The 24,480-nt window shown below is 42.9% G+C and overlaps 2 protein-coding genes and 1 long non-coding RNA gene across 8 annotated transcripts in view; 2 read left to right on the top strand and 1 right to left on the bottom strand.

Annotated features, from left to right (window-relative positions):
* LOC102993308 (phospholipid-transporting ATPase FetA-like) overlaps positions 1 to 8,102 on the top strand; it is a 99,144-nt gene extending 91,042 nt beyond the window's left edge. For 2 of the 4 annotated variants that reach the window (XM_028493835.1, XM_055087103.1), the window contains 6 exons: positions 411 to 634; positions 1,947 to 2,030; positions 3,361 to 3,606; positions 3,778 to 3,916; positions 4,720 to 4,850; positions 4,947 to 8,102. In XM_028493835.1, coding sequence (XP_028349636.1) covers positions 411 to 634; positions 1,947 to 2,030; positions 3,361 to 3,606; positions 3,778 to 3,916; positions 4,720 to 4,850; positions 4,947 to 5,138 — 1,016 coding nt within the window. In that variant the 3' untranslated portion in view covers positions 5,139 to 8,102. The remainder of the gene's footprint in view (positions 1 to 410; positions 635 to 1,946; positions 2,031 to 3,360; positions 3,607 to 3,777; positions 3,917 to 4,719; positions 4,851 to 4,946) is intronic. The other 2 variants (XM_055087101.1, XM_055087102.1) reach the window with 2 other exon arrangements.
* LOC114486868 (uncharacterized) overlaps positions 1 to 13,937 on the bottom strand; it is a 108,669-nt gene extending 94,732 nt beyond the window's left edge. For 2 of the 3 annotated variants that reach the window (XR_003681213.2, XR_003681214.2), the window contains exons 1-2: positions 13,516 to 13,937; positions 9,829 to 9,922 (exon numbers count right to left, since the gene is read on the bottom strand). This is a non-coding gene — a long non-coding RNA (uncharacterized lncRNA). Of the gene's footprint in view, positions 1 to 9,094; positions 9,266 to 9,828; positions 9,923 to 13,515 lie in introns of all 3 variants that reach the window. The other variant, XR_008618208.1, reaches the window with a different exon arrangement.
* The window catches only part of LOC112065515 (AP-4 complex accessory subunit RUSC2-like), a 59,017-nt gene continuing 47,610 nt past the window's right edge, over positions 13,074 to 24,480 (top strand). The window contains exon 1 of the mRNA XM_055087105.1: positions 13,074 to 13,361. The gene's annotated coding sequence lies outside the window, so the exon portion shown is untranslated. The remainder of the gene's footprint in view (positions 13,362 to 24,480) is intronic.

Genomic DNA, 24,480 nt, shown 5'->3' with positions numbered 1-24,480 from the left:
TTAGGTTGACATTCATCCTGCATCTTTAATTGATTTAAGTGGCTTCGAGAGATAACAAGAAATTTTTACCTCAGCATCTGGGCGGTAGGGAAGAGCCCAGATGGCTATAGTAGGTGCAAAACCATCAAGGACAGTTTTCTAGTACTAGATGTATGTGGCGTTCTTGAGTGGCAGCATCCAAAACAAAGTGCAGATGAAGGAGTTGTTGTCTGACTTGTGGGGGAGGGGCAACCCACTAAGGAGCAAAGACTCCATAAGTAAGTGCCACCTTGAGCTGGGCCTACCAGTGTTTCTCAAATGTAAAATAAGGGGCTTATGCAACATGATCTCAGCCTTCCTTTTACACTTCCCAGGCTGGGAGCCCAGAAGACAAGCTCTGTGGCTGAGAAGTTTCTGGGGTTTCTTTACAGCTGCCCACATTGGAGTCGGCATCAGTGGCCAGGAGGGAATGCAGGCCATGCTCAACAGCGACTACGCCTTCTCCCAGTTCCGCTACCTTCAGCGTCTACTCTTGGTCCATGGCCGCTGGTCCTATAATCGCATGTGCAAGTTTCTCAGCTACTTCTTTTACAAAAACTTTGCCTTCACTCTGGTGCACTTCTGGTATGCCTTCTACAGCGGGTTCTCTGCACAGGTAGGAGGTCAAGTGGCATTCCCCACTCTCATCAACTGGGTGTTCTCTAATCACCTCCCACTTCAGCCAGTTCAGACCCCTCTTCTCCTCTAGAGACCTGTGTATAACATGCTGCCATCTATCCATTAAACTACTCACCCATGATGATCCCATCTCCTAACCCTACACTTAACCTTAGACTTCTAAACACTAACTTTTCTGTCCTGGCTCTGACTTGGCCTTGACTCCTACCAACAGAACTCTCCCATGAGATATTTTCATCTTTTCCATGACATAGAGACCTAGAATTTCCAAACATATGTAATGGGGGTGGGGGGTGAGATTCCTGGATCTGGGAGGGTTTTTAGGATCCAGAGTAATCTTTATGGAACAGGCTAAGTCTCAAGGGGCCTTTGGGTCTTGCCAGACAGGCTGGTTCTGGCATTTACCTGTAACCATACTTGGAAACACAGCTTCCCTTTACTTCTCCTTCCTCACCCAGACATAGCACACTGCCAAACACACCCTGTTTTTGCTCTAATGAATATGAAGTCTCCCCCACAGAAGTGGGGAGAGGTGACACTTGGATGTTGATGTTCTACGAGAAGTCCCTTTTCCTATGAGAAGTTTTTCAGGAGTCTCTCAAGGACTCCCAAAGAGAAACAACCTCAGGAATGATTATCTTGGGAGATCCCTATTACCTTTGTTACCTTGGGCTCCAGGGGAAACAGACCAGTCAGCAGACAATAGTAGGCTTGTCTACCCCTAGTGTCTAACAAAGCCAGTCTGGTTTGTGGGAGGTCTACGTGTATGTATGTGTTACTGCTGACCTCTTGTGGTTAGTAAAGAAAGGAGCCCTCTCTAGGCCCAGAACGAAGCACCCAGCTGGGGAAGGGTCATTAGGTCTCTTCTGCTTGCCAGTGTTAGAAAATGTCCAGGGTTATAGAAACTACTGAATGCCATAAAGCAGATAAAGAACCCAGAGGCTTACATGCCTGGGAGTGCAGGGGTACACCTAGCATTCCCTAGCAGCCACTCTGGGTCCTTTCTGTGTAGGGAGGAGCAGTACAGGTCATGGTGGGGTTGGTCTAAATCAGCCTTGTCAGGTTGGCCACAAACAAGTTTGATGTGGGCTTACCCCAGCCTGGGACCCAGGGACCAAACAGAGTCTGGGGTCAGCCTTCTCAGTCAGATTTCAGAAATCCAAATCCTGCTCTAGGTTAGTATGCTGATGGGTAGGTGGAGGGCAGAAGGGCTTCTCTTGGACCTGGGAGGTGGAGCTGAGACTTTGGAGAAGAGAAGAATCTAAGAAATCTCCTTGGTATTCTTCCAGACAGTTTATGATACCTGGTTTATCACTTTCTACAACCTGGTCTACACCTCCCTCCCTGTCCTGGGCTTGAGTCTGTTTGACCAGGTAAGACTAGCAGCAAGCCTCTTAGGGCTGAAGCCCCTGGGCCCTTGAAGAGTATTTCCAGGAGTGAGGAGGACAGCAATAGCCAAGCTCTACAAAGTCAAGTGTAAATGGAATAATTAATAGAGCAAGGGAGGGAGCTGATCACCTAGAGAGGTATCATTGGATAAAGTAAAGAATCCTCTGCCACAGAGAATAATCATCAGTTGTAGAAATCCAAATTTTCCTGTGTGAATTTTATCTTTGTAGAGAGAGACACAGAAATTGTGCTGTACAGTAAATTGAGTGTGTACACAAGTGAAAGGAAATAGAGTTATTGGTGCAGGACTAGGTAAAGCAAGGGGCTTCAAGAAAGGAGTGACCCATAGAGAGATAATGAGATAAGCCAATTCAGGGAGGCCTAGGTGGGAATCCTGAAGGCCAAACATGGGAGTATGGGTATGATACCTTGAATCATAGGGAGTTAGCCTAGGGGATACCATTTAGCCCTCTCAGAAATTCCCTGGGCATTGAGGGTCCTGGTGCCCTACCTCTCCCTCCTCTTCTACCCAATCTCCAGTCCTGGGCACATGGAATAGAAAAGGGGCCTCCAAAGAGGAATAAGGTAGCTGAAAGAAGACATCATGGGATCATGGTTCCTGGTCTCCATCGGGGTAGGAAGGGAAATTCTCCGTGAAGTAGCTGCCAGCCTCAGAGCAACAAGAGGGGTGAATTATGTCATTCAACAGTCCTATCCAGCTTCAATGGTCTAATTCTAGGGATCCACAACCTCTCAAAACAAGCCTCCAACTTTGTTATCCAAAGTTTCGGATTTAGCAGATGAAGATGATCCAATGTCATCCACATACAGAATTCCCTCACCTGAATTCCCAGTAGCTATGGGAATGGGAGGAGCATCACAGAACATAGATACCTCTAAGGGACTAACTTGTCCCCATTGGCTTCCCACTTTCTTCCAACTGGCTTTTGACACAAAGGATACTCAACTAAAGGAACACTTAAAACTGGGGACTCATGTCCCAATTGCCTTCCCCATCCCAAGCTCCAGTCCTCCCTTCAGCTAGTCCCAATCCTAATTGCCCCCTTTCTTAACTCCGCATCTTACCCTTCTAGCTTTCTTCCACCACGTATATCCTTGCCTGGAGAGTAGGACTTTAGGAAGTGTCTGTGGTCACTGCTCTGTTCTCTGGTTCCACTTCTCAAGTAATCCATGAGGAAGCTCCTAGGCAGCCTAACAGCAGACTCAGTAAGGGGAGAAGCCTCTACTCTGTTAGAGATGGGATCTTCTATGGAGAGACCCTGAGCCTTCCTTCTTACCCTCTGGTGCTTCCAGGATGTGAATGAAACATGGAGCCTATGTTTCCCAGAGCTGTATGAGCCAGGCCAGCGCAACCTCTATTTCAACAAGAAGGAATTTGTGAAGTGTTTGATGCATGGGATCTACAGTTCCTTAGTGCTGTTCTTTATCCCTATGGGGACCGTTTACAATTCAGTGCGCAGTGATGGGAAGGAAATCTCCGACTACCAGTCCTTCTCCATGATAGTGCAGACCTCCTTGCTCTGTGTGGTCACAATGCAGGTGTGGCCAGTGGTGGGGTAAGGGGATTGGGTGGGGAGCCTGTCTGGAAGAAAGGAAGGGAAGGAGGGAGGGAAGGTGGGAAGGGAGCATCCTCCTTTACAAAATTGGAGAAGGGAGGTGGCTGACAGGTTCCAGGTTGTAGACTAATGAACATAAGAGGGTGCTTTTCAGATTGCCCTGGAGACAACCTACTGGACAATGATAAGCCACATCTTCACCTGGGGTAGCCTGGGTTTCTACTTTTGCATCTTATTCTTCCTGTACAGTGATGGCTTGTGCCTAATGTTCCCCAACATCTTCCAGTTCCTAGGTAAGATTCTGCCCAGTCTGTGGCAAGGGGCTGGGGCTGGGGGTGGTAGTGTGAACCAAGCACACTTGTTTAATAAATGTTTACTGAGCAGCTATTACTGTGTTAGGCTCTGTGGGTATATATATATGATTATGACATGGTCTCAGCCCTAAAAGGACTCAAAATCTAGCTAGGTGAAATATTTTACCTCATTAGAGTCTCTAAGATATTTTTAAGTTTCTTACCTAATTTGGTCTCTACAAGCATCCTGTGAGATAGACAGAGCAAGGATTATTACACCATTTTAGAGACTGGAGGTTTTAAAAAAAATGACTCAAATCTAGGTCCCCTGGTTACTAGTCCAATGTCCTTTCTACTGTGGCATACTGCCTTCTTATCTCCCACATTAATTTCCCTCTCTCTCATTTCCACTCTGATGAGGACAAAATACAGACAGAGTCGATGTGTAGATGTAGCTGGTTCCTACCTCTTGTCAAGCCACTCATTTTTCCCTTCCAAAGCCCTCTATCCCATTTTTGTGTCCAGGCCAATGCTCTAGGATTCCTATAACCTATCCCCACCTCTCCTGCCCTGCCCGGCCTTTAGAGGGAGACAAAGGCATGTGAATTCACAGTGACTTTGGCTGCACCAAGGACCTAACCTCAGTGCAATCCTTTCACATTTATATTATTTCTCAGGAGACTAACTGTCTCCAAATCAATAACTTCTTTCTTTGGACTGAAGAGATAGACCTAAGTTCTGGCTGGCAGCCCCTTTCCTCTAGGCTCTGGTTCTGCCTTTCCCTTCTGGCTCATTGTTTACAGGTGTGGCCAGGAACACTCTGAACCTGCCGCAAATGTGGCTGAGTATTGTCCTCAGCGTGGTCCTCTGTATGTTGCCTGTGATTGGGTACCAATTTCTCAAACCACTATTCTGGCCCGCCAGTGTGGACGAGGTGAGTGGGACAGGAAATCTACCCAGATATAATTCATGACCCTCTTTGCCTTTGCCTCTGTGGATAAAAACCCTGTCCCCCATGCTTTGGCTTTAGATTATTGACAGAATTCATCATTGCATGAGACATCCACTGCCACACCCAATCCGGACCAAATTGAAACATGCAAGCTCTCGACGTTCTGCCTATGCGTTCTCCCACAAACAGGGCTTTGGGGCCCTCATCACTTCCAGCAAGACAATGAGGGCCAAAATGCCCAAGAAAAACAGCTTTCCTTTTAAAAAGTAGAGGCCTTTACGGAAGCCCTAAAGGAGTCAGTCATTGCTCTTCCTCCCTTGTATTCACACAACTTAATAAGCAGAGATTAGAGTCCCTGGAAACCAGCATAAACCTGTCCTTCCACTCTCACTCCAGGGGCTCAGCTTCTTCATTCCCTAGAAGGCTATGCCCAGGTAAGGCAAGGAAAGGTAAAGGGCCCCCAGACATCTGTCAGAGTTACAGCATTTCAAGAAAAAGTGATGTCAGGCCTCCCTCTACCAACCCTTCCAAGTTTTAATCCATACAAGCAAACATGGAAATAATGGGTGAAGAGGGGGAATGTGGGGGAAGGGAAAAGGAAATAGGACCTAAGAATCTTAGTTTGGGCCCTATTTCCCATACCCAGAGCAACCGTAAATTTTGCCAGGGCTCCCCACAAACATATTCACCCAGGCACCCTTCTCAGGTTTATCTGAGGGATTCAGGGCCTGGGTAGCAAAAAGAAGAGGCAGCTATGAAAAGTTGGTCATAAGAAGCTAAAGGAGAGTTTCTGGACCAAAGAAAGAATGGAGGTGGTTCCTGCCTTGATAGGACAGCTCAAGATTTTGCCACCTTCTCTTCTCTTTGACCCCTTTGACCCAAGAACTGATACCTTTTCAGGCCTCAGAACTGGGAGGGGGAGACTGCAGGGGATTTAAAAAAATCTTTTCTTGAGGGACATAAGCCATAATTGGTGAACATTTGTCTTCATTCCATAAAATTATTTTGAGAAGAAATTGTATGTACTTGGGAAATTGCTTCTAACAAGTTTATAGATAAGTAATAAATTGCTGATTTTGGAGTAGAGAGATTTGTATTGTCTGTTGGGGCCCCAGTGATAATAACTTAGGCCAAGCAATATCATTGGTCTATAGACCCCTTTTGAACGAGGCCAATATTTCCCTCCCCCACCCCCAACTACGTTTTCACTTCCATTCCAGTTTTTCCCCCTGCTGCTAAACTCTATCTTGGCCTCAGTATGACCACATCTTTTAACCATATAGCTCTATCCCCTTTGCACACCTTAAATATTAGTTCCCAAAGCTCAGCCCTAGGTTCTCTGCTCATTTTTCTTTGTACACTTTTCCTGAGTGACGACTTCTAATCTCATGACTTTGTTTACCAATAGAAAGAAGATTCTCAACTCTCTCTCTATACTAGATCTCTCTTCTGAGATCCAGATCCATTTATTAAACTGACTCTAAGACCCTTCACTTAGTTGAATCTCAGGAAACTCACCAACCTGTGTTAAACATTTTCCCCCAAAATTTCACCCCAGATGTCACTACCATCATCCCATTCACCCAAAGCAGAATGATGGGAATCATACAATACTCTTCCTATATAGTCTGATGTCTAATAAGTCATCAAGTAATGTAAATTCAGCATCTTCATCATGTCCTGTTTTCAGTTCCCTCCATTATTACTACCATTGTCCTCGTTTAGACTTTGATCATCTCTGACCTGGATGACTGCATAAAATCTCCCCTCTCATCTTCCTGGTTTTCCCCCATCTAAAGTACCACCAGTACCATTTCCAGAGTTATCTTTCTGAACTGCAAACTTGATCACGTCAAGCCCCAGCTTAGCACCCTTTAAGAATTTTGCACGCCTTCAGGATCAAGGTAAAATTTGAACATATTATTATTAGGCCCTCTCTAGTCTTGTCTTCTACTTCTCCTCCATCTGCATTCACTCCATTCATGCTATTTCTGGTCTTCATGTGGTCAAGCATGCTGTTTTCATATCCTAAAATGTTTTCCCTCACCCCCTGCTTCATCAAGCAAATTCCTAGTCACCCTTCAAAACTCGGAATATTTGGAACTAAGTAGAGGTGATGGTTGAACAACATTGTGAATGTACTAAGTGCCCATGAATCGTATACTTAAAAAGGGTTATGAGAATGTTTTATGTTATGAGAATTTTACCTCAATTTTTTAAAAAATCAGATTAGGCATTGTCTCCTGCAAGAGCTTACCCTAATTCCTCAGTGTGACTTTTATATATCTGTCCTATTTATTCAATTGCTCCCCTGTGTATACCTCTGTCAGTGACACTTATCACAGGGCACTGTAATCATTGATTTACTTGTCTATTCATAACATATAATGGGCCTTGAATAAATGTCTACTGAATAAATGAACAAATAAAATGAAAGAATATTGAAATCTGCTTCTTTGACTATTTTTCTTGTTTCCCTGAATAGCACTACCACCCAGTAGCTCAAACCAAAAAACTGGAAGTCTTTCTGGACAGCTCCCTTCCATTCCTCTAATCCAGTCCATTCTGTTACCAAGTTCCATATACTCTGTCTTAGAAACGTCTTCAAGTCTTTCTCTTCCTATTTGTTCCCAATCCCATTGATTTCATTGTTTCTTGCCTAGATTATGCCAACATCCTCCTCTCAGGTCTCCCTGCCTTTGATTCTGCTTCTTTCCAATCCATGATCCACACCACAGAGAGTGATTTTTCAAAAATACAAATCAGATCATGTCATTTGCCAGTTTAAAGTCCTTTAGTGAATCATCATAGCTTTCCTGCCTTGGTGCTGCCTACCTCCCCAGCTTCATCGCCACTTTCTGCTGCACATACTAAATTATTTGCAATTCCCCAAAGGTTCCATTATCTTCAGAAACCACTGTGCCTTGGCCCTTTCTGTTCTCTCCTCTTAGAATATATTCTTTCCTTTATCTAGCTAATGTGTATCTGATCTTCAATCTCAGCGGCTTTGGTCACTTCCTCTGGGAGCCTTCACTGACACGCAATTTCCTGTCAGGTTTAGATACCTGCCAAACACTAAAACTAGTTTATGACAGTATTAGTCAAGTAAGAACCTTCTTCTCCCTCCACCCTGCTCAAACCCTGGAGAAAGAAGATTAGCAAACTGGGGCATGGGAAAGAGATAGTGGGAAATGATAGACATCTACTAAGCCCCACTGAACATGGCCACCTGCAATAGAGCCAAGCTGAGAGATGGGAAACGCTTTAATTTTAAAGTATGAAGTTTAAAAAATAAATTCATTAGTGCAGACATCTTAATTATTCAAGTGAAACTTAAAGTAACAAGTACTGATTGCTACCTAAAATTGACCAGAAAATTCATAAAGTAAAAGTCTCATAAGTAGGTTAAAAGAGTGGAAGACAAAATAAAATGGTTTTATAGTTAAACTGACCCCACAAATTCCATTCTTTCAAGGTTCCAATTACACACACACACACACACACACACACACACACACACACACTCCCTTTCATCACATTCATCCATATACAACAAATATTTATTGAGCATCTACCATGTCTGGGCACTGTTCTAGATGCTGCCAATACAGTGAAAGACAACAAAAAAGGTTTCTGCTACCATGAAGCTTATGTTCTAGTAGAAGAGCCAATGTCAAAGTAAACAAGATCATTCAGATAATAAGTGCTATGAAGATACTGCAACAGCTGCTTTAACAGTGAGAGACTGTGAGGGGGGAGGGGTAGCTAATTTTATACTTGGTAGTCAGAAAAGGACTTTCTAAGGAAATAAAATGTGACATGAGACTTAAGTGACTAGAAGGATCTAGCTTTGCAAAAATCTAATGGAAAGACATTCCAGGCAGAGTAAATAGTGTAAAGTCCTGAAGACAGAAGCAAGCTTTGTGTATAAGAAACAGAAGCCTAATGTGGACAAAACATGGTGAGCAAAGGGGAGTGTGGTTAGATAGGTCTGATGAGAAGCAGTGGAGGGCTTTAAAGCCAGTTTGAAAAGATTGGTCAGGCTATTCTATGGGCAATAGGAGTGCAAAAGTGACATCAGGGAGACTATTTAGGAGGCAGTTACAGTTGTCTAGGCATGGAATGGTGGTGGCTTAGACTAGGGTGGAAGCAGTGAAAAAATATGTGGATGAATAGAGGATATATTTGTTTTGTTTTGTTTTGTTTGCGGTATGCGGGCCTCTCACTGTTGTGGCCTCTCCCGTTGCAGAGCGCAGGCTCCGGACGCGCAGGCTCAGCGGCCATGGTTCACGGGCCCAGCTGCTCCGCGGCATGTGGGATCTTCCCGGACCAGGGCACGAAGCCGTGTCCCCTGCATCGGCAGGCGGACTCTCAACCACGGCGCCACCAGGGAAGCCCTAGACGATATATTTTGAAGATAAAACCAAAGGACTTTGTGGGTGGGCTACAGAAGATGCAGGCACTGGTTTATCAAATGAACCCATTGATTTACTCAATGGTGCTAAATCCATAGATTACTGACTCTTCCCACACAGTTCCTGATGATGGGGTGGGTCTAGGTGGTCCCATATTTGTGCCAGTTGACTCCACTACCAGCCACAACTGGTGAAGAGTGGATATATAATCCCAATATACCTGCTCTCTCTGGGAATTAGAATTCCAAGAAACTAAGTCAGTGATGAGAATAGTTACTAAAAGGTCATATAGTTTCAGGAAGAGAGGCCTCCATTTTAAAGTGGCCATGACTTGCTATAAGTATGAAGATAAGTGGGCCAATGTGTCTAGTCTATAGAGAGAAGAATAAAGCAGATGTCCAAAGGGAAACAGACAAGACACTGTTTCATTCCAGGAGAGCACCCCGTGAGGGGTTTTCTGAAGTTGGGTTGGTGATGAGATCTTTTCACTTGAGCTAGATGGAATAGCTGCCAATAGCAAAAACAGAGAGGTGATTCCAACTTACATAGGCTTATACTTGTTCCTCATCTACAGCTTCTCAGGAACAGGGAGAGGTCACGGGACCATTTGGCTCATCCTACATCTTTTTCTTTAAGAAACTGTGGGGGAGATAACCATATTTACCACTGCCAGAAACAGAGAAACAAAGGAGCACTGTCCTAGCCCCAACATTTCCCTGTAATTCTAGCTCCAAATCTTCCAAGATATGTGAAAAGAGTTTTGGAGAAAACTCAGCGTTTGGAGGATCCTGAGAGTCATGCTAGACTATTCACTCTACTTTACCCCCAACCCCCAATGACACATTAATCAAGTCCTATAGATCAGGGGTCCAAAACCCCCAGCCTGCAGACCAGTACTGGTCTGCGACCTGTTAGGAACCAGGCCACACAGCAGGAGGTGAGTGGTGGGCAAGCGAGCAAAGCTTCATCTGCCGCTCCCCATCACTCATATTACCGCCTGAACCGTTTTCACCCCCATCCGTGGAAAAACTGTCTTCCACGAAACTGGTCCTGGTTGCTATAAAGGTTGGGGACCACTGCTATAGATTCTATACCCTTAATCTCTCTTAGATCTATCTCCTCTTATCTAACCCCTCAGCCACTGTCCTAATTCAGACCCTCCCATTTCTCATCATAATTTCCACAGTCTCCTAACTGGTCTCTTTACTTTCCTCTAATTCAATATCTACACTCCAACTAGAGTGAGATTTCTAAAGTTCAAATCTGTTCAAATACTGATAATAATGCAAAATATTTTTGCCCATAACAATGCAAATAATTCCTATTCCCAGTGATGCAAATTAATTTTATCTGGTAGAGAATTTACATTTCTAAAAGTCAAATACTCATGTGAACCAGTCTTAGTGTCTTACTGGTTCTCTCATTAATTAGTGAGTTTTATATAGATTTATTTTATATTTGTATAAGACTCATGATTTTACCTTTTTGAAAAATTATCCCTTAACACAAATAACAGGAAGTAACCCCCACTTGCTGAAGCCAAAAATGAGACCATATGAATGGATAGAAGGATATGTCATCAACCTAGGGCAAGAATCAAGCTGGCCTCAGTAAGAAGTAGAACCAGCTGCTGGAGGCCCCAGGAAGCTGGGGAGTAGTCTCTTTGTGTCTAGACTTGACTCCTCTCTAGGCAACAGATTGATACTTCTCAGCAAACTGGTTTTCTCTGTTACTCAGACCATTTGACAAGTAAAAGCTGGTCACTCGGCACTCTCAAATTTCCATTATAAGTCTAACAATGAGTAAGGGTGTAATTCTCTCTCCCCCAAATCCAAATTTTCAGGGAAGGGATTCCAATTGGCCTAGTTTAGTCTAAGTCCCCACCCTGCACCATTTAACTGCACAAACATCCAGTTTTTCATTGGTCTCCCTGGCTGGTCCTAGCCCTCTCCACTTTGCCCCCAGAATTGTAGTTCTAAAATTCATATTTGATTTACCATTCCTGCCTTCACATAAAGTGTCTCTCCACTGCTTACTGGATGAGTCCCAACTCCTTAGTATGTCATGGAAGGCTCTTCATTATCACACCACTGACCATCTCTGCTGTGCTCTCTCCATCATGTCCCACATCTCAATCATATCAGTTGTTTTGCCCCTTGGTTCTTTTGCACATGCTGATTCCTTCACACCCTTTACCTCCCACTCATTTTTCAAAGCTCAGCTCACATGCCTTCTGTGAAGCCTGAGGATGCATTACACAGTATGACATTTGTCTGCTTCCTTGACCCAACAAGCCTGGGTCTTGGAAGAGCAAAAGGTCTCAGTCTCAACTCTTTCACGGAGGATGGAACCTAGTGAGGTTCTAATAACGATTTGTTGAATGACCACCTGCCCCCACCCCTCTTTGGATAGAAGAAGAAGACAACACAATCCTCAATGTCCCACATACACCCTGACTAGGAGCAGGAGTGCATGAGTTCCGTTAAAGTAAAAATTATTAATGACACTTGTTAAAATGGTAAGGCAGATTTTATTTACGGGGGCTGAGGGGGGCAGGGACCATGGAGTAGCTATAGGAACCACTGCAATGGGTGCTGCAGTGGGGGAGAGCTTGAGTTCAACTCAGACCCCAACAAAGACAAGTGGTAATTTATTAGCCAAGGAGCAGGGTAGGGGGTCAGTGGGTGGAAAATTACAGCCTTAATCTGCTCTGGCTGCTATAATAAAAACACCACAGGGACTTCACTGGTGGTCTAGTGGTTAAGATTCTGTGCTCCAAATTCAGGGGTCACGGGTTCGGTCCCTGGTTGGGGACGAAGATCCTGCATGCCCCACGACACGGCCAAACAAAACAAAACAAGCAAACATACAAAAAACACCACAGACTGAGTAGCTTATAAACAAATTTCTCACAGTTCTGGAGGCTGTTAAGTCTGAGATCAAGGTGCCAGCATGGTTGCTAAGTGCTCTCTTGTCAGAGACTTCCTCACCTGGAGGATTGGGCTAGGGAGCTCTGTGAGATCTCTTCTATAAAACTATTAATCCTAATCATGTGAGCTCCTCATGACCTAATCACCTCCCGAAGGCCCCACCTACTAATCTTTGGGGGTTAGGATTTCAACATATGAATTTTGGAGGGACATGATCATAGCAATTACTAAGAAGAAACATCAGGGGTAAGGGGGATTCTTGGTAGACCAACTCAACAGAATTCTTGCTGAAGGCAGGCCAAGGTGAAAGATACCAAGGATGGTCAGATACCAAGGGCGGAGAACTTCTAATAAACTGATTTAGTGAGATCCTTGCTCAAACTGGATTCTACAAGGACAAAGAGGAAAGCCCAAAGTCAACCTAAGTCCAGGGCAGACCCAGAAAAGCCTGACTAAATTTTTAGCCAAAGGAGAGAGTCTTTGTCCATTCTAGGTTTTACCAGGCTTTTTAACCCTGGCTACGCATAGGGTGCTTTTAAAACTATCAAGGCTGGGCACCATCCCACCCCTACTCCACCCTACCCGTGCTTCCAGTTCAACTGGTCTCGGCTGAGGTCAGGCTTTAGTTTTGTTTTTCTATTTTTCCCAAGAGGTTCTACTGCGGTGTCAGGCCGAGAATCGCGGCATTACGCTAAGGTGGGTGCGCATATGTACCTGCCTTCCACAGGCCAATTAGGCTGCGGGCGAGGGTTCTCCGGGCTCCAGTACACCCCAGCCCGCTTAGCCCGGCACCACCCCGAAGGGGCGGGGCTCCGCCGCAGAAGGCGGGGCCACGGCTGAAGCCTCGCAGCTCTCTCCCCTCGCGGGAAAGCACTGCGCGTGACTCGCTGCGCTCATCGCAGCAGGAGCGGGGAGGTGGGCGAGCACCCGCTGGCCCACAGCGGACGGAACCACTGGCCGTCCTGAGGGGCGGCATGAAGGCAATTCAGATCGGACCATCGGCGCCACAGCTGCAGGGGGGACCGGACGTTACCAAGCTGTCTGAGAGAAGGGGGGCGCCTGCTGGTCCAGGCTGCAACACGACCCCTGCAGGGCGCGAGACTACGCCGCCGCCTACGCCGTAGGACTAAGCTGAGGCAAGAAACCAGGTAGGACGTCTCTTCGGGATCGGAAGAAGTCCCGGAGACCCACTGCCCTCGCGTTCCAAATGATCCCTTAGGAGAAAAGCCCTCAGTTTGCCCACCTATCCACCCCTTAGCGCCCCTTCCCTTCCGCCCTTCCCCCTCGTCGCCGCAACCTCACCCTTCGGTCTTCCTCGACCTTCTGGACCGACCTCGTCTTCAGTCCTGTCCTGGCCCTTCAGCTCTGCCATCCACCGAACCCTCAAACACCCAGGACCAACCATCCTTTTGGGCGTCACCCCAGATCCACCCCAACTGTCTCCTCAAAGTGTCCCTTCGGAGACACCCCCTCAGCTGACTCGCGCCCAGTAGTCATCGTTGTACCCACATCTCCAGTGACGGCTCTGGGGTAGCGCGGCCGCTCAGCACCCAGCCCGGCGACTGCGGCGGGGTCCTCGGCACAACCGGGTCATTTGCGCCCTCCGCCCCTTTGGCCCCTGCTTCCCAACTTGGTGTCTGCCTGAGCCGGGCTGGGATCGCTCTCACATCCCGTTTTACCTTGGGAAAACCTTTGGCCTGGCAGTTTGCCAGTGCCCTGCTACCGCTCTTACCTGCTGCAAAGGGCACCGTGTTCCCGTTGCCCAGGGCTGGCTTGGGATTACCAGGCTGGCCCTGAGGACACCAGGGGACTACCCTGGAGGCAAGGACCGTACATTAATCATTTGTATCTCCAGCGCCCAGCACAGTGCTTGGCACACGGTAGCACTCAGTAAATATTTAATGGGTGGGTGAATGAATGAGACCAATGCAGAGGCTGTGAGGCAGAGTGCTTTAGTGGGAAAAATGGCACTAGTTACCTGAAGTGGGAAAAAAGGAAGGGCATCTAGGGGATTACTTGTGGTGCTTATGTTGGGAGCATAGAACTGAACATATTCAGTCTCTCAATTCATGCATCTAATGTCATTTACATAGAAGCTTCTATTTATCAGCTGATTTCCCTTTATGTTCTGTTTACAAAAAAAAAAAAAGTCAGGGCCAAGGCTGCAGAAATTTTTATTGATCAGTGTGCCTGAGAGGCTGCCCAGATAATCTTGAAAGAACTTAACCCAGGTCACGCCCCTCCTCTTGCCCTAGCGACTAACTGCTCCCTCTAGAGAAGAACTGTGGAGGCTAGCCACAGTCTTTAAACCTTACTCAGTGTAGCTGGTCAGCTAGTGCTTCAGGACAGGTTGGAGGAATGACCTCAGTTATTTTACCCTTTTAGCTCCTGGATACCTCCCCTCCCCTTTCCTCCACTGGAGGGGTAGACATCCCAGGCTGGCCTAGTGTGAGAAATATCAAAGATTCCTAAATACTACTGAACTATGATCAGGCCATAGGGCCATTTATATCTCAGTAGACCAGAATCAGGCAGGGGTTACCGCTATGTGAACAGTGTCAGTAGTAAACAAGAACACAGGCCTTTTAAAGATGGGATTCTCAAAGAACAGAAAGCCTGAAACCTGTTTTTGTTGATTCCTAAGAGGATGACCTTAACAGATTTAGTTTCCTGAAGCTAAGACAGGGTTTGGCGACCTCAGTTTTGGCCCCGGTTCCGTGGGCAAGTAGATGATATTGCTGAGTGATGAAACAATAGCTGGCAAGCTGTGGGAGTTTATAAGCTAAGAAGTAGTTGCCTGACTAATAGTGGCATTATTGTCACTGGGGCTCAGCATATTAGTAGGTAAAATAGTGACTGGAGTTTCTTAGCAGGCTCCATGGAAATTAAGCAGTGATACGGTTTAGGGGAGTGGGGAGATCCCACCACCGTCTCTGGTGTTCTGCTACCCATGTCCCTGCTACTGTATGGCTATAGCACACTCACCATCATTGTTTCTTTTCTCCTTTGAGCCAGGTCAAAATCTGATTTCCTCTGCTTTTTATGTTAAGTGTTTAAGGTTTCTTTTTGTTAAATGTTTAAGGTTCCTTTTTGAGGCAAGGCCTGCCTAACTGGAAGCTGGGTATGTTCTCACCCATCTCTAGCTTTGATTTATCCTTTACTTTTTCTTTCTACCATTCTCTGACTTATCTTTGTAACTTTACAAAGTAAGTCTTGGATCACAGATACTGAAAGCAGGAAAGAGCTCCTGAGCTGAATTAAGCAGGGGCATGGTATCTGGAGACCAGTACTTTTTTTTTGTTAACCAATATGTTTTTAATGGGCTTTTCTACTTTTCCCTGTCTAGGATCCCTGTTAAGACCTCAGTAGCCCCAAAACACTCTGGATTGTTTGATTTATTTTTTCTTCACTTCCAATACTTCAGTGTTGCCAGATAAAATGCAGGATGCCAAGTTAAATTTGAATTTCAGATAAACAGCAGGGTGTCCTGTATTTTTATTTGCTAAATCTGGCAACCCTAGTTCATGGGAAGGCTTATGTGTTCTATTTTTCTCTCTGCAACTTTAGGACAATAACTCATCCTTTTCTTCTGTTGCTCATACACAATGACTGAGCACCCTATTAAAAGTCACTTGACTGAGATGGCTCACTGACTGCATGTTAGGGTAAGGGCAGGCTCTGTAGAGATAGTCCAATTGGTCAGTGTTGAGGTTACCCAGAAAACACCAATCAAACATTGACATATGATATTGTAATTCCTGTCAAATGAGTCTGTCTTGCAAAATGAGCATATTATTTTGAGTGGCCAGATATAAACATTGCTCTGGATTGACTTCAAGGGATGAGGGTGGGGTGTGGAGTGCATTCTAACGAAAAGTTAACTCACAGTAGAACCTCTCTTGTACCACGTTTACTGTTTTTTTTTAAGTTGTGGTAAATATATATAATATAAAATTTACCATTTTTACCATTCTTAAATATACAGTTCAGTGTCATTAAGTACATTCACATTGTTGCCCAGCCATCACCACCATCCATCTCCAGAACTTTTTCCTTCTCTCAAACTGAAACTGCATAATCATTAAACAATTAACTCTTCATTTCCTCTTCCCCCAGCGCCTGGCAACCACCATTCTACTTTCTTTCTCCATGAATTTGACTACTCTAGGTACTTCATATAAGTCGAATCATACAATATTTGTCTCTTTGTGACTGGTTTATTTTACTTAACATAATGTCTTCAAAGTTCATCCATGTGATAGCTTGCATCTGAATTTCCTTCCCTTTTAAGGCTGAATAAAATTCATTGTATGTATATATCACATTATTTTCATCCACATTCATCAATGGACACTTGGGTTGTTTCCACCTTTTGGCTATTGTGAATAAAACTGCTATGAACATTGGTGTACAAATATGAGTCCCTGTTTTCAATTCCTTTGGATATATACCCAGAATTGGAATTGCTGAATCATATGGTAATTCTGTGTTTAATTTTTTGAGGAACTGCCATACCGTTTTCCACAGTGGCTGTACCGTTTTACATTTCCACCAACAATGTAAAGCATTCCAGTTTTTCCATAAACTTGCCAACACTTATTTTCTGTTTTGTTTTTTAAATAATAGTCATCCTAATGGGTGTGCAATGGTATCTTGTGGTTTTTATTTGTATTTCTCTAATGGCTAGTGATGTTTAGTATCTTTTCATGTACTTATTGGCTGTTTTTATATCTTTGGAGAAAAGTCTATTGAAATCCTTTGCCCATTTTTTAATTGGGTTATATGTCTTTCTATTGTTGAATTGTAAGAGTATTTTATGTATTCAGGATGGAAGTCCCTTATCAGATATTATGATTTGAAAATATATTCTCCCATTCCATGGGTTGCCTTTTCAGTCTGTTGATAGTATCCTTTGATGCACAAAAGTTTTAAATTTTGATGAGATCCAGTTTACCTATTTTTTTCTTTTGTTGCCTGTGCTTTTGGTGTCACAGCCAAGAAACCATTGCCGAATTCAGTGTCATGAAACTTTTCCCCTGTGTTTTCTTCTAAGTTTTTTTAAATAGGTTTATCTTTTATGGTTAGGTTTTGATCCATTTTGAGTTAATTTTTGTATGATGTGTAAGATAAGGGCCTAATCTAATTCTTTGGCATGTGGATATCCAGTTTTCCTAACACCGTTTGTTGAAGACTGTCCTTTCCCCTTTGAATAGTGTTGGCATTCTTGTCGAGTATCATTTGACCAGATATGCCAGGTTTATTTCTAGGCTCTCTGTTCTCTTTAATTGGTCTGTGTGTCTGTCTTTATGCCAGTACCACACTCTTTTTTAAAAAAATTTATCTTTTATTGAAGTATAGTTGAATTACAAAGTTGTGTTAATTACTGCTGTACAGCAAATTGACTCATTTATACATATATATACATTCTTCTTGATATTCTTTTCCATTATGGTTTATCACAGGATATTGAATATAGTTCCCTATGCTATACAGTAGGACCTTGTTGTTTATCCATTCTGTATATACCAGTTTGTATCTGCTAATCCCAAACTCCCAGTCCATCCCTCTCCCACTCCCTCCCCCTTGGCAACCACCAGTCTGTGCTCTATGCCCCTGATTCTGTTTCTGTTTCATAGATAGTTTCATTTGTGTCGTATTTTAGATTCCACATATAAGTGATATCATATGGTATTTGTCTTTCTCTTTCTGACTTACTTCATTTAGTATGATAATCTCTAGTTGCATCCATATTGCTGCAAATGGCATTATTTCGTTCTTTTTTATGGCTGAGTAGTATTCCATTGTGTATATATACCACATCTTCTTTATCCATTCATCTGTTGGTGGACATTTAGGTTGTTTCCATGTCTTGGCTATTGTGAATAGTGCTGCTGTGAACATAGGGGTGCATGTATCTTTTTGCACTTGATCTTAGCCAAAAGGCCGAGAAGCGATAATCTTTTTGAATTATAGTTTTGCCCAGATGTATGCCAGTACTGGGATTGCTGGATCATATGGTAATTCTATTTTTAGTTTTCTGAGGAGCTTCCATACAGTTTTCCACAGTGGATGCACCAACTTGCATTCCCATTAACAGTGTAGGAAGGTTCCCTTTTCTCCACACCCTCTCCAGCATTTGTTATTTGTAGGCTTTTTTTTTTTTTTTTTTTTTTGTGGTACGTGGGCCTCTCACTGTTGTGGCCTCTCCCGTTGCAGAGCACAGGCTCCAGACACACAGGCTCAGCGGCCATGGCTCATGGGCCTAGGCACTCCGCGGCATGTGGGATCTTCCTGGACCGGGGCACGAACCCATGTCCCCTGCATCGGCAGGAGGACCCTCAACCGCTGCGCCACCAGGGAAGCCCATTTGTAGGCTTTTTAATGATGGCCATTCTGAGCAGCATGAGGCAGTACCATACTCTTTTGATGACTGTAAGCTGTGTAGTAAGGAAGTATGAGTCCTACAACTGTGTTCTGCTTTTTCAAGATTTTGTTTGACTATTCAGGATCCTTTGCGATTTCATACAAATTTTAGGATGGATTTTTCTATTTCTGCAAAAAATATCATTAGGATTTTGAAAGGGATTACATTAAATCTGTGGATTGCTTTGGGCAGTTGACATCCTTTTATTGTTGTGAAAAGAACTACCCTCTTAACAAATTTTTAAGTTTACAATTTATTATTGACTGTAGGTGCATTGTTTTACAGCAGATCTTTAGAGCTTATTCATCTTGCTTGACTGAACTTTATACCCATTGAACAACAACTCCTCATTTCCCTCTCCCCCAGTCAACCATCATTCCACTCTTTGATTCATGAATTAAACTATTTTAGATTCCTCAGACAAGTGGAATCAGGCAGTATTTGTCATTCTGTGATTAGCCTATTTCACTTAGCATAATGTCCATCCATGTTGTCAAATATTGCAGGTATTGACATCTTAACAATATTAAGTCTTACCATCCATGAACACAGGATATCTTTCCATTTATTTGTATCTTCTTTAATTTCTTCCAGTAACATTTTATAGTTTTCAGTGGTTAAGTTTATTCCCACATATTTTATTCTTTTTGATGTGTTGTAAATGGAATTATTTTCTTAATTTCCTTTTCAGATTGTTCCTTATTATTGTCTAGAAACACAACTGATTTTTATATGTTTTATATGTTGACTTCGTTTCCTGCAACTTTGCTGTATTCATTTATTAATTCTAACAGTTGTGGGGGTGGATCTTTAGGGTTCTCTACGTATAAGATCACATCATCTGCTAACGGGTGCAGATGCCTTTTATTTCTTTTTCTTGCCTAATTGCTCTGGCTAGGACTTCCAATACTATGTTGAATAGAAGTGGCAAAAGTGAACCATATTTACTCTTAACACACAGTCTTAGGGGTTTGATGATTGGTTTGGTTTGATGATTAAGGATGTAAGTCCAAAATAGATGCTGAGAACAAAACTATATTTTAGCATAGTATATTAGTGTTAACAGTGAGTCATCAAGAAAAAGTTAAGTTATAGCCTATACACTGTGATTAAAACAAAAGTGTGTAAGTGAAAGTATACATTTTAAAAGAGTTTTATCAAAATACCTAAAGTTTAAAAAAAATTAATTTTGATACTTAAAGAAGAAAACTTCTGTTCTCTGGAATTCTTGGTTTAATAAGATAGTCTTTTATCTTCTCCAGGAAATGAGACAGTGAGCCCTGAAATGTCTGCTGTGTTTTTGGCTTCTTGTGTGGTCCGGTGGTCAAGGACAACAAATTGATAACTGGGTGGAGAGGGAAAAAAAGGGCCAGCCAACTTCTGGCTAGATTTAGTTATTTTAGGATCCAAACTTTATACTTAAGTTTATCTTAGGATCCTAAAATCTATATTTAACTTGTTTACCTGTTTTTATACTTTTGTGCTTCCTTTCTTTTCTTGTATAATTATTTTAAGAAAGAAAATACAGCCTTATATTTAGTGTACTTAGGGAAAAATAGAAAATTATTTTTTATCCATGTTCAGGTAAAGGAAAAAAAAGGAGATCAGCATATTCCTAAAGTCGGTATAGATAGGATTCAGATGACCCCAAGGAAAAAAGCAGAAACTCAAGAAGGAGGAGTTGGGGACCTACTGCTGATCCCATTCATCCGAGAGTTGTTTCTCTTACAAAATGTTATTTTCTTATTATCTGAAGGATGTTGTATTCTGTTTATTTAAAGATACAGCCAAACTTTGTTATCAGACCAACCTATTCCCTGTACGTTCTAGATAGCTAGAGTTTTTCTGTAAGGCTAATCATTTCCTTTTATTTTTATTTATTTATTTTTTTATTTTATTTTATTTTATTTTTGCCGTAGGCGGGCCTCTCACTGTTGTGGCCTCTCCCATTGCGGAGCAGGGGCTCCGGACGTGCAGGCTCAGCAGCCATGCCTCACAGGCCTAGCCTCTCCGCAGCATGTGGGATCTTCCCGGACTGGGGCTCGAACCCATGTCCCCTGCATCAGCAGGCGGACTCTCAACCACTGCGCCACCAGGGAAGCCCTATTTTTTATTTTTGATAGTATCTTTTTTTTTAATTTAATTTTTTATTTTTGGTTGTGTTGGGTCTTCGTTGCTGTGCTCAGGCTTTCTCTAGTTGCAGTAAGCGGGGGCTGCTCTTCATTGCGGTGCACAGGCTTCTCATTGCGGTGGCTTCTCTTGTTGCGGAGCACGGGCTCTAGGCATGCGGGCTTCAGTAGTTGCAGCACATGGGCTCAGTAGTGGCGGCTCGCGGGCTCTAGAGCTCAGGCTCAGTAGTTGTGGTGCATGGGCTTCGTTGCTCTGCGGCATGTGGGATCTTCCCGGACCAAGGATTAAACCCATGTCCCCTGCATTGGCAGGCGGATTCTCAACCACTGCGCCACCAGGGAAGTCCCTAATCATTTCCTTTTAAATATCCTCCAAATCGTAGTGATTTAAAGATTTCTGTCTTGCTTATATATTACTGTATAACAAACACCCCAAAGCTTAGTGGCTTAAAACAATGACTGATTATGTCTCACAGTTTTGTGAATTGGCTAGGTGGTTTTTGCAGTTCCAAAAGATGGGTTCTGGAAATGTTTTAAATAGGAGCATTACTGGAGTGAATTGTCTCCCAAGGTGACTACTTTGAAGGACTTCTCTTACTTGGTGTTACAGAGCTATTCTACTTCTCGAAAATATTATTCTCTTTACTTTATACTTATAGCTATAGTTAACTTCTTAGATAGGGTAAGTGTCTATTTCAGTTTATAGGCTGATTTATATGTACGCTTTGCCTCACATCCAACACAGCAACTTGCAACATTATTAGTTTATTCATCCCTAATGATAGTGGTTGGAGAAGGGAGGCCTGGAAGCAGGACCACCTGCCCATTATGCACTTGTGAGTCCTTTTTGACAGCTAGGTTGTGGTGATAGATAGTTAACAAGGAGCATTGATCTCATGGGGGGAAAAGACAGTTATGGCTTTTTACTGGATTGTGAGAATATGTAGTAGAGAATAGAAAATTTCAAAATGTTTTTTAGAGGAGAGCTCTTTTTTTTTTTTTTTTGAGGGGAGCCCTTTGTTCAAGTATATTCCACAGGAAAGTGGACACAAACAGGTAAAAGCTGAGCTGTTTTGGTTAAAGGCAAGGGGTTCGAAGAAGTAGATTCTAACCTTTTCATCTCTCTCTCCCTCCTTTCCTCTCCATCCCCTTAGCTTACCTTTCATTGTCAATGAGGAGGCTCTGTAAAGCACACTTTAAGCCAGTCACCAAAGATGATACATGACTACTGAATTTTCTTTTTTTTTTAATTAATTAATTTTTAAAAATTAATTTATTTTGGCTGCGCCAGGTCTCATGTGGACTGTTAGTTGTGGCATGCGGATTTCTTAGTTGCAGCATGCGGACTTCTTAGTTGCGGCATGCGGACTTCTTAGTTGCGGCATGTGAACTCTTAGTTGCGACATGCACGTGAGATCTAGTTCCCTGACCAGGGATCAAACCCGACCCCCTGCATTGGGAGAGTGGAGTCTTACCCACTGGACCACCAGGGAAGCATGACTACTGAATTTTGCCTACTGAGTCATGACTCCAAAGTGGAAAGAGGTTGAAAGAAACGGTTGGGTTTGAGATCCCATCATCTTCAAATGACCACCCACCAGTAACCAATCATGGCTTGAGAGAAGTATAACGAAAATATTTACTGCATACATACAGTTCCCAAATTCCTATGTGAAACCCTTAGCCTTAATTTAGTGAGCTGCATGGAACCAGGAATTAATTACAGATTCCTTTTGGCCTTTAATCCTAAGCCCTGTCAACTTTTTTTAGTCCAAAGCCAAGAAAATTTTTTCTAGCCGTACTTTCTAGTTCATAACAAGAAAAAAAGGGCTTCCCTGGTGGCACAGTGGTTGAGAGTCCGCCTGCCGATGCAGGGGACACGGCTTCGTGAGCCGGTCCGGGAAGATCCCACATGCCGTGGAGCGGCTGGGCCTGTGAGCCATGGCCCGTGAGCCCGCGCGTCCGGAGCCTGTGCTCCGCAACGGGAGAGGCCACAACAGTGAGAGGCCCGGGTCCCGAAAAAAAAAAAAAAAAAAAAAGGTTTGTTTTTAGAATATTATATAATAATGTATATACTTTAAAAAATATACATTGAACATTAGGTGGGCTGTGCACCTCTTTCCCTTTGCATACTGTTAGCCTCTTTGCTTAATTTCCTCTAGACAAGTGCTTCTTAAACCTGAGGCTGCAGAAAAATCACCTGGCTCACCCCTGAAATTCTGATTCAGTGAGTCTGGCACTGGGCCCAAGCATTTACCAGTCTAATAAATTCCCAGGAGAAGCTGATTCTACTGGTCCATAGACCACACTTTGAGTAGAACTACTCTTAGACCCAAACTATAATCTCAGCCTCTTCATCAATGGTTCTCAGATTTAATCAACATAAAGGTTTTTGTTTGTTGGTATTTTGGTTTTTTTGGTTTTGTTTTTGAAAAAAAAGAAAAGTAAAAAGCCCAAGTGCACAAGACCCAAGAATCAAAGGCCAAATAGTGCCACTAAGAGTGTGATTTGGAGCATATCATTTCCTCACTGGGTTTTCTTCCTTTAGAGATGAGGTTTATAAATCTATCACTCATTCAAGATTAAGAGATTGTGGAGAATAGTCCTAAGGAAATGGTATTAGCTGCTCAGATTTTAACCTAGAAAATGTTTAAACTTAACTGTCTTTTTATGGGGAAAGATGAAATGAAGGATACTATGATATTTTTCCTTTGAAACAAATAAATCGTGTCTATTTCGTTTAAAAATATTTTCTGAGAAAGTGGTTTGTCTCTTTCTCTAATTATAGGTGAAATATAGTCTCACTGTTGAGAATCTAGAAAAATACAGACAAGTATAAAAGAAGACACATCATTGAACAGTTTTTGGAAGTCAAATTTTGAATAGTTAGGTAAAAAATCCATTGTTTGAATGTGCCATAATTTACTTAATCCAAATGTTAGACATTTGAGGTTTTTAAAAATAACTTTCTCTTTTCTAAAAAATGTTCAGATTAATAACTTTATGAAAAAAAATCTCTGATAGTTTCCTTAGTATGGAATTCTAGAGGTGGAGTTAGAGGATTTGAACGTTTTTAAGACTGGAGATATATATATATATATATATATATATATATATATATTTTTTTTTTTTTTTTTTTTTACCCCCAACCTCAATATGAAGGTTGTACCAAAATCTGCTTATATTGGCAAAGTGTGAAAATGCCTATTTTACTTTCCTTCCCTTAACTATTATTATTTTATTTGATAATTGATAAACAAAAGATAGTATTTTAATAGTATTTTATTTTATTTTTTTAACATCTTTATTGGAGTATAACTGCTTTACAGCGTCACCCTCCCTCCCACCCTCCTTATCCCACCCCTCTAGGTGGTCACAAACCACCTAGCTGATCTCCCTGTGCCATGCGGCTGCTTCCCGCTAGCTAACCACCCTACATTTGGTAGTGTATATATGTCCATGTCACTCTCTCACCTCATCACAGCTTACCCTTCCCCCTCCCCATATCCTCAAGTCCATGTTCTAGTAGGTCTGTGTTTTATTCCTGTCCTACCCCTAGTCTCTTCATGACATTTTTTTTTCTTAGATTCCATATATATATGTGTTAGCATACGGTATTTGTTTTTCTCCTTCTGACTTACTTCACTCTGTATGACAGACTCCAGGTCCATCCACCTCACTACAAATAACTCAGTTTCATTTCTTTTTATGGCT

Source organism: Physeter macrocephalus, chromosome 9, assembly GCF_002837175.3.
Source record: "Physeter macrocephalus isolate SW-GA chromosome 9, ASM283717v5, whole genome shotgun sequence".
NCBI classification, from domain to species: domain Eukaryota; kingdom Metazoa; phylum Chordata; class Mammalia; order Artiodactyla; family Physeteridae; genus Physeter; species Physeter macrocephalus.
This window is presented reverse-complemented; position numbering and strand designations above follow the sequence as displayed.